This window comes from Sebastes umbrosus, chromosome 2, assembly GCF_015220745.1.
Source record: "Sebastes umbrosus isolate fSebUmb1 chromosome 2, fSebUmb1.pri, whole genome shotgun sequence".
Taxonomy (NCBI): domain Eukaryota; kingdom Metazoa; phylum Chordata; class Actinopteri; order Perciformes; family Sebastidae; genus Sebastes; species Sebastes umbrosus.
The window spans coordinates 2,442,739-2,453,250 of NC_051270.1; the positions used below are offsets into that span (position 1 = coordinate 2,442,739).

The following is a 10,512-nucleotide window of genomic DNA, read 5'->3' on the forward strand; positions in this document are numbered from 1 at the left end:
GGAGAACATATCTGCCATGGTGGCAGGTGACCTACATTTGTACCTGCCACAGCCAATATTTAGCCTGTATTTAACAGGTGGTAGGTGCTAATTTCATTCCCTGGCTGTGATGCACACAATACTAGTTAGTAGATACATTCACTGCTGGTTTTGGTTTCTTTATGGGATTTGTTGGTATTGTAACCAGCAGAGGGAGCCAGAGGACTGTGACAAAGATTCCTGTTTGACTGGTACTTCTGTGGTTGTTTTATAATTCTGATGGAGAGAGGGGTGTTGTAGGAAAACTAAAAAGTGAATCTCTAATATGCTTTACAATGTCTTTATTAAAACTGAATCAGAGTAACGAAACAAATGTCAGTGGAACTAAAACTTAGCGACCGGAACGGGACTCAAAACGACCGGAAAGAGACGCAAAACGACTACAGAGAAACGCAGAGCGACTGCAGAGACGCAAAGCGATGACAAAGAGACGCAAAGCGACTACAGAGCGATCACAGACAGATGCAGAGCGACCGGAACGGGACTCAAAACGACCGGAACGGGACTCAAAACGACCGGAAAGAGACGCAAAACGACTACAGAGAAACGCAGAGCGACTGCAGAGACGCAAAGCGATGACAAAGAGACGCAAAGCGACTACAGAGCGATCACAGACAGATGCAGAGCGACCGGAACGGGACTCAAAACGACCGGAACGGGACTCAAAACGACCGGAAAGAGACGCAAAACGACTACAGAGAAACGCAGAGCGACTGCAGAGACGCAAAGCGATGACAAAGAGACGCAAAGCGACTACAGAGCGATCACAGACAGATGCAGAGCGACTGGAACGGGACTCAAAACGACCGGAAAGGGACTCAAAACGACCGCAGAGAGACGCAGAGCGACTGCAGAGACGCAAAGCGATGACTTCTGTGGTTACTTTATAATTCTGATGGAGAGAGGGGTGTTGTAGGAAAACTAAAAAGTGAATCTCTAATATGCGTTACAATGTCTTTTATTAAAACTGAATCAGAGCAACTAAACAAATGTCAGTGGAACTAAAACTTAAATGACCAAATAGCATCAGTTAGTTTAGCAGAATTACATATTTTCCTCTCACTTTAAACTGCAAACTTGGAGATATTTCTCCATGTTTATATTAATAAATAAAGCAAAGTCAAACCTACATTTATGGAGGATTGGCTGTTGAGTGTCAGATATTGTTTGGCCTCCTGAAACTGTTGTTTTGGAAGTCATCCAGCAGCTCGTGATGCTGCAGTGACTTCCTACCTGCTTTGTTTGCTTTTGTTTTTGCACTGATTTACATATTACTAATCCATAGTCCATATTAGCTAAGACATCTCTTAAAGGTTCTCTATACCACATTCAGAGCATTAATATAGCATCAAACAACTATCTGCTAAGTGAAGATCTAGAGGAGTAATGTTTACCTGAGGAGACGTAAATTAATCAAAGGATTGGCTGTTGCAGTGTCAGATATTGTTTGGCATCCGAAAACTATTAATTTGGAAGTCATCCAGCAGCTTGAGATGCTCCAGCGACTTCCTGCTCACATAGTTGATTGCTTTTGATGGGACACTGATTATATTACTAAAGTTTATATTACCTAAGACATTTCTTCACTTTTAATGGTGCAACCTGATTTAATAAAATCGCAAATTGAAGCTATTGTTACTAATAATTTAGTCGCTCTCACATCTCAGTTGGGTGCCTGTTCAGGGTCTATCTGTCGAACTCGCAGCTTCATTAATCCCATTTTAATTCAGCAGCAATAATGTTTGGTGCTCTACAACTGTATCTCAAGGTCATTCTGGTACTTTCTAGTTTTGTCTCAATGAGGCAGAAATCCTGCACTACATGGGCTCTTAGATGCAGAGATGGATTCCTGAACAGGCCCGTCGGGGAAGGTCTCAGGGGGCCCTTTGGAGGCCATATTGTGCTTTTTGTGCTGTTGGTTAGTATGATATCTACGCAGAGGAGAGTCAGTGTGGATCTGATGTAGCAGGAAGCTTTAAAGAGGAATCAGACCGCCTCTCTTCATCTCCAGACGACCAGAACGAGACAATAAAACAATTACATAGAGACACAAAACGACTATATAGAGAGTTACAAAATGACTACAGAGACGCAAAGCGACCGCAGAGCGACCGCAGAGAAACGCAGAGCGACCGGAAAGGGACTCAAAACGACTGCAGAGCGACTGCAGAGCGACTGCAGAGACGCAAAGCGACTGCAGAGGCGCAAAGCGAGGACAAAGAGACACAAAGCGACCAGAAAGAGACGATAAAACGATCAGAAAGGGACACAAAGCGACCCCACTGAGACGCAGAGCGACTGGAAAGGGACTCAAAACGACTGCAGAGAGACGCAGAGCAACGCAGAGCGACTGCAGAGACGCAAAGCGCCGACTGCAGAGACGCAAAGCGACTGCAGAGAGGCGCAAAGCGACTGCAGAGCCGCAAAGCGACTGCAGAGCCGCAAAGCGACTGCAGAGCCGCAAAGCGAGGACAAAGAGACACAAAGCGACCAGAAAGAGACGATAAAACGATCAGAAAGGGACACAAAGCGACCGCACTGAGACGCAGAGCGACCACACTGAGACGCAGAGCGACCGGAAAGAGACTCAAAACGACTACAGAGAGGGATGCAAATCGACCAGAAAGTGTTTCAGTGTTTCCTAAGCCCAAGACGACGTCCTCTAATGTCTTGTTTTGTCCACAACTCAAAGATATTCAGTTTACTGTCATAGAGGAGGAAAGAAACCAGAAAATATGGATGTGGAAGATTCAAAGATAAACCTATCAGAAACCACACAGGGATATTATTACTGGAGTTTCTCAGTCCAGGCAAGATGTCCGTTACTCACACCAATCGATTACGTGTGAGCTGAATTCACTGGTGAGTTTTTCCAGTCGAGACACTCTGAGCTCAACATGCCTCGTGTTGTTTGAGGTTCTGTCGTCGTGCAGATTATTACAGATTTGATCAAATTCAGCACCTGCTTCAGGTTTTTTTTCAACCCGATTCTCACACCTCGCTCCAATTTTCACCTCTCGTTCCCCCCCGGTCCTCCTCCTCCTCCTCCTCCTCCTCCTCCTCCTCCTCCTCCTCCTCCTGCTGCTGACGTCTCTGTAACCAGAATAAGTCTGATATCTTTTCACTGGATGATCTCATCCACTGCTAAGAAAGTTTTCCGTTTCATGCAGGTCTCTGTGCCTCTGAAAGGATCCCAAATACTCAAGTCAAATCCTTCCCACTACTCTACTGTAATTTATTCAGTTTTTAAAATCTTCATTGGATTACTAATGACGTTAATAACTGGACTGTAGAGTTCACTTGTTATGCTTTCAAAAGTTTGAATTGGGTCATAAGATCCGCTGGTCCATCATCCAAATTTGTACTTTTAGTCACCTCAGAGGGCCGGTTCTAGTGATGGGGATGTTGATCTGTCTGTTGGTCCAACACTTTGGTCCAGACTGAAATATCTCAACAACTGTTGGATGGACCGTTAGCAAAGTTTGTATAAACACTCATGTTCCCCAGAGGATGAATCCTACTGACTCTGGCGATCCTCTGACTTTTCATCTAGCGCCACCATCAGGTCAAAGTTTCAGTTTGTCCAATACTTTGGTTTATGACCAAATCCCTTCAACATGAATGACATTCCCATCAGCCTCAACTGGACTTTGTGTTTACTGCTAATTAGCAAAAGTTTGTATTCAGGGCTGTCAAAGTTAACGTGATAATAGCACCTTAACGCAAAGTTTTAAAACTAGAGTGAAGATACTGGTATCATATGAAACTACAAAATCTAATGAATCCATTGGTACCAACCATGTCATACTAGCTTGTCATGAAGGAGGTTAAATAACGCTCCAAACTTACACTACATTATGGCGAGGAAAAAATGACATGTCCATTTTCAAAGGGGTCCCTTGACCTCTGACCTCCAGAGATGTGAATGTAAACGGGTTCTATGGGTACCCACGAGTCTCCCCTTTACAGACATGCCCACTTTATGATAATCACATGCAGTTTGGGGCAAGTCATAGTCAAGTCAGCACACTGACACACTGACAGCTGTTGTTGCCTGTTGGGCTGCAGTTTGCCATGTTATGATTGGAGCATATTGTTTTATGCTAAATGCAGTACCTGTGAGGGTTTCTGGATCAATATCTGTCATTGTTTTGTGTTGTTAATTGATTTACAGTAATAAATATATACATACATTTGCATAAAGCAGCATATTTGTCCACTCCCATGTTGATAAGAGTATTAAATACTTGACAAATCTCCCTTTAAGTTACATTTAGAACAACTATGGACAATCTTTTTACAATATTTTAATCGATTAACTGCCCTAGTTTGCATGCTAACACGCTACATTAGGATGACCTCAAACGGAAGTTTGGTTTAAAGCCAACATGGATGAGAAGTGCTTAAAAAAAGACAGTTTGAACATTTATAATTCTGTTACAGCCGGGCAAAACATCTGCTGAGGAACATCTAGTGATTTGGACGTTATACTTAACCAAGTGGTTGTACAGTAGTTACCTAAATGTTACCTAACTTTAACTGTAGTAGTAGTCGATCAGAGAGTTCTGGTACGGTGTTGTTTCCTCTGCTGTTGGTAAACAAGACAGTTTTGTTGACGACCTGTTGAAATTGTTCAGTCACATCATACACTCAGTTTTTTGCATCAAGTCTTTTTGGAACAAGATAAGCAGCTGTGACTGGTGATATTCAGAGTCACACCGGCTGGTTGCAGCTCAACGACAGTAGAGATACGGACAGTGGATGGAAATAGCAGAATTTAGTTTTTAACATGAAGTCACCGCATGTTGAGTAGGAAGTAATAAGACTGTGCAAACCCTAAAATCCAATCCACATCTCAGTTGGGGGCCTATTCAGAGTTTATCTTTCTAACTCGGTGGTTTCGCAGCTTCATTAATCCCATTTTAATTCAGCAGCAATAATGTTTGGTCCTTTCCAACTGTATCTCAAAGTCATTCTGGTACTTTCTAGTTTTGTCTCAAAGAGACAGAAATCCTGCACTACATGGGCTCTTAAATAAATAGATGGATTCCTGAGAAGGCCGATCGGAGACAGTCCCAGGGGGCCCTTGGAGGCCATATTGTGTATTTTGTGCTGTATTATTTAGTATGATATCTACACAGAGGAGAGTCAGTGTGGATCTGATGTAGCAGGAAGCTTTAAATAGGAATCCGACCGCTTCTCTTCATCTCCAGACGACCAGAATGAGACAATAAAACAATTACATAGAGATGCGAAAGGACTGCAGAGAGACGCAAAGCGACCACAGAGAGAGACGCAAAGCGACTGCAGAGAGACGCAAAGCGACTGCAGAGAGACGCAAAGCGACTGCAGAGAGACGCAAAGCGACTGCAGAGAGACGCAAAGCGACTGAAGAGAGACGCAAAGCGACTGCAGAGAGACGCAAAGCGACTGAAGAGAGACGCAAAGCGACTGAAGAGAGAGACGCAAAGCGACTGAAGAGAGACGCAAAGCGACTGCAGAGAGACGCAAAGCGACTGAAGAGAGACGCAAAGCGACTGAAGAGAGACGCAAAGCGACTGAAGAGAGAGACGCAAAGCGACTGAAGAGAGACGCAAAGCGACTGAAGAGAGAGACGCAAAGCGACTGAAGAGAGACGCAAAGCGACTGAAGAGAGAGACGCAAAGCGACTGAAGAGAGAGACGCAAAGCGACTGAAGAGAGAGACGCAAAGCGACTGAAGAGAGAGACGCAAAGCGACTGAAGAGAGACGCAAAGCGACTGAAGAGAGAGACGCAAAACGACTGAAGAGAGAGATGCAAAGCGACTGAAGAGAGAGACGCAAAGCGACTGAAGAGAGACGCAAAGCGACTGAAAAGAGACGCAAAGCGACCACAGAGAGACGCAAAGCGACCACAGAGAGAGACGCAAAGCAACTGCAGAGAGACGCAAAGCGACCACAGAGAGAGACGCAAAGCGACTGAAGAGACGCAAAGCAACTGCAGAGAGACGCAAAGCGACTGAAGAGAGACGCAAAGCGACTGAAGAGAGACGCAAAGCGACTGAAGAGAGACGCAAAGCGACTGAAGAGAGACGCAAAGCGACCACAGAGAGAGACGCAAAGCGACCACAGAGAGAGACACAAAGCGACCACAGAGAGAGACACAAAGCGACCGCAGAGAGACGCAAAGCAACCGCAGAGAGACGCAAAGCAACCGCAGAGAGAGACGCGAAGCGACTGCGACTACAAAGAGACACAAAGAGAGACTACAAAGAGACACAAATAGACTACAGAGATGCAAAGCGACTACAGAGAGATGCAAAACAACTACAAAGAGACACAAAGAGACACAAATAGACTACAAAGAGACACAAATAGACTACAAAGAGACACAAAGTGATTACAAACAGATGCAAAACAACTGCAAAGTTTCCATGCCACATTTTGTGTGTGTGTGTGTGTGTGTGTGTGTGTGTGTGTGTGTGTGTGTGTGTGTGTGTGTGTGTGTGTGTGGAGGTGGAGGTGTGGAGGTGGAGGTGTGTGTGTGTGTGTGTGTGTGTGTGTGTGTGTGTGTGTGTGTGTGTGTGGAGGTGGAGGTGTGGAGGTGGAGGTGTGGGGGTATGTGTGTGTGTGTCTTGCTCCTATGTAGTGGTGTTGGGAATCCTCCAAATCCTTGTGCCCAGGGGGGCCCGTTGTCTCACAATCCGTCCATGCATGAATGAGATTTTAAAATTGGCATCAAACTGTGGCTCAGTCATTGTTTTCAGTGAAAGGTCTGTTTGCTCGACATGAGGTGTTCCAGCACATGAAGTCATCTCACATTAAAAGACGAGACACTTCGACCACATCGATCTCAAACCGAGCTGATTAGATTTCAGCCGAAGGCCACTGGAACATTTAGAAAGATGACACACTTTATTAGAAAGGTTTCCACATAAAACGTGGATATGGCGTACAATAGGCACAGTCAGTAACCAAACACACATACTGTGGTGACAGGCAGTAATGGCTTAAAGGACAATATCACTCAAAGTTAAGCCATCCTGCAGTCGAGAATACTTTCAGAACACAGAAACAACTTTTTCACAATACATGACTCTAATGTGCAACGTTATCAAGACACAAACTGGAAATGCTTCACTTAAATCTTCTATTACAGCAACTTAAAGGTTTCATTCAACATCATACAAAAGGTTTTAAAGCAAATGTTTTCTGATATTCATCACATTCAGTAAAAAATAAAAAGACTTCCTCTACGGTGTTGCTGCTTTTTGAGATGTACAGTATTATGAGACTCTAATATTATTGATCGATCAGAGAAGGATTCACATCCAGCATTTAAAGTAGCAGAGATAATAGTTTTGGATGGAAATGAGATAATTGGAGGCTGTGACATACTGCCACCATGACAAAAGATATTTGATCACTCTCGTTATAACGAGTAAAGTTTTCATTTTAATCAGATCCTTGTCACGGGGTATTTTTCACGTTATAAGGACACATGTTTCTCGTTAATACCAGATACCAAACTATTCCGTTTTAATAACAAACCACTTTTTAGACATGAAACTTTGCTGCTATTGCACAAAAATTGTGTCCTTTTAAAGAAGGAAAATATTTTTCATTATAACGACATTCCCATTAAGATACGTTTTTGTTTCGATTTAAGGTGACAAGTTGGTTTGTTAGTACAAGAAACTTCCATATGTTGTTAAAATAAGAGAAAGGGTGCAGGTGCTGGGCTTTGGATACTGCACTTTTACCTCTATTAAGGTGGTGTTGAGAGCTCAACACACAGAAATGTTGAAAACATCTTAGGCAAGCAATTGAGAAACACATTCACCAATCTGACAACACATAAAGAAGCACGCTGCAAATACAAAAGCTTAAACTCCCCGTCAGTGGTGTTGCAAATGAGTTAAAGATAGGGTCGACGATGTTGGAAATCTAGCACAATTTGAAAGAAGCGTCGCCTCAGGAGCTCCGTCTAAAGGCAACGCCCCCCCACACACATGCACGAGCACCGCCGCATCGTAACTACTTCACAGACACAGAGCAGAGAGAGGACCTCAACTCAACAACGCTACCTCATGACAAGTAACCGCGGCAGTGCTGCTGCAGGGCTGAGTTTTCACTTCCATTCTCCAGTAAACGTGCGGCGGCGAGTTTTGAGTTCAGGCTGGTGCACGCTGAAGGGTAGAGTACGAGCAGGGAGGCAGGGAGGCATCTGATTGGTTTCTTTCCAAGCGGACCGCGAGGCAGTGATTGGTAGACGTTCTTACAGGATTACAGCAGCTACAGATGACGGCTCTTTTCAGGCCCTTTCTCAGAGCTCATCAGTAACGGATCGCTGTCGGGGTGTAAAGACCATTTCAACCAATATAGCAGATAGTGTAGACTGGAGAACATCGTCAACCCTGCCTTTAACTATTAAAGTTTATTTAAACTTTAACAGTCTCATTTATTTATGTGTTTGTGTTTTCAGTATTTGGTTGTGTTGTTTGACTTTGCTTGTTTTGGTTTTGGCTGCATATGTGTTGTCAAAATGATGAAGACATTATTTCATCTAATAGTGTTTCCTGCAGTGACAAGAAGTTTCTGGTAACGATAACATACCAAGAAAATTATCGTTCAAGATGGATTTCATGTTATAGTGACACATCTTTCTCATTATTAATATAACAAATTGTTCTGTTGAAACAAGAAACTCTTCCTGTTGTAACAACACATCACATTTATCTTGTTATATATGACAACCTTTACCATCATCACACATTAAAACTGAAACTTATCATTATAACAAGCTGGTACATTATTATAACAACAAATAAAGCACCCAATGCCCAACACCACATGCTCTTTATCTCATTTTAACATGTGGAAGTTTCTTGTTATAAACATACCGACTTCTAGTATAACGAGAAAACTTCATTGTTTTAACAAGATATGTTTGTTTTGTGCTTTAATGACAAATCTCTTAATATAACAAGATGAAGTGATTTGTTGTTAAGTGAAGAAACGTGTGTGGCAATAATGAGAAACAGATCTTGTTAAAACATGAAATGGTTTTGTTATATTTATATATTTTGTTTGTCATGGTGGCAGGAATGAACTGGCGTAGTAAAATAATTAGTGGGAAGATAAACGTACTTCTTCTCCGAGTAGCAGAGGAGAATGATTTAAATCATCAGGTAAAAGACGTTCCCTCTCTCCTCCTGCCTCGTGTTATTTATTATATCTTACATGTGTCATCCTCTCAGCACTCGGATGAATCATATTACTCAGATAAAAAGCAGCGAAAGCAACAAATTGGTTGTCATTTCCATAAAGTCGGGACTCCTCTGCCTCGGTGTTTGATGAGTGTTCACTCAAGGTTTTGACATTATGAGTGAATTATACTGAAAAGAAGGAGATTAAATATAAAACCGTGAAGGAAATATGTTCTTAACAACCTCAAAATGACATTTTTGGGGATCTCATTACCTCCTCGTCGTGTTGAGAGTTTAGATTTCTATCACGACAGATGGACGGAACATCCTGTGAATTTTAAGGCATATTTGCTGCTTAATATTGAATACGAATGGGTTTTGTTTTTTTATCAGTACACATCTTTAAATGACTTTAAATGACAGTCACGGTGAGCTGGTTTCAACTGTGCCATGTTCCACATTTATAAACCGATTTACTGATTCAACACACAGAAGAAGTCGCTGATCCATGACGGGAGTGTCAGTCGCTGGATGTAACTGATCTTTAAGGTTCTGCTCCTATAAAAGGAAAACTCCACTTCATCTGCTCATACTTCTTCTCGTCACACTTCAGACTCCTGGTAGATAGTTTGTCGATTAAGCAGTTTGTTTGCATTTTCTTCCGACCAGCCTCTTTGTCCTCTACTCGTTGATCAGCTGGTGGATTTGAGTCAAAGTTTCCCAGAAGAGCCTTCATGTCTTATGACTTTTAATATGCGTTAAAGGAATAGTTCAACATTTGGGGAAGTCATCTTATTCACTTCGTTTTTATGTGTTAGATGAAAAGATTGATACGGCAGGTAGCTTAGCTCAGCATAAAGACTGGACAAGGCTCTGTACAAATCCCACGTCGTTCACTGGAACTGGCCGACCGTGACTACAACCGAGGCCGATATACAGTAAAGACGTTCTCTACAGACAATCTGAAAGTGGTGAAAAGCTCCTCTTGAGTCTGTTTAGCTGTTTTCTGCCACTTTCCTTCTCGACATCATTATTTAGTTTGGGCCGTAATCCCGGAGGATCAAGACAGTACATCACCAAATGATAAGATGGACCCAGAAATGTAATATATATCACCAGTAACAGTGTTCCTGTCGGCCAGATACTATCAACCACCCACATCCAGGTGGCGGCCCAGAGATGGTTTGACTGGCCGAACTGGAAGCCTCAGTCTTCCCAATCGAGCTCCCAGTTCGTTCCTTCAGCGTCTGCGGAGGGAAAACTGGCGTGGGCAACATCTGCTGAA

At 42.9% G+C, this 10,512-nt stretch overlaps 1 protein-coding gene across 1 annotated transcript in view; it reads right to left on the reverse strand.

Moving 5' to 3' along the window:
• Positions 1-10,097: 10,097 nt before the first annotated feature.
• The window catches only part of drd4b (dopamine receptor D4b), a 20,082-nt gene continuing 19,667 nt past the window's right edge, over positions 10,098-10,512 (reverse strand). Inside the window, exon 4 of the mRNA XM_037790552.1 lies at positions 10,098-10,512. This exon is cut by the window's right edge and continues 185 nt beyond it. Coding sequence (XP_037646480.1) covers positions 10,468-10,512 — 45 coding nt within the window. The 3' untranslated portion in view covers positions 10,098-10,467.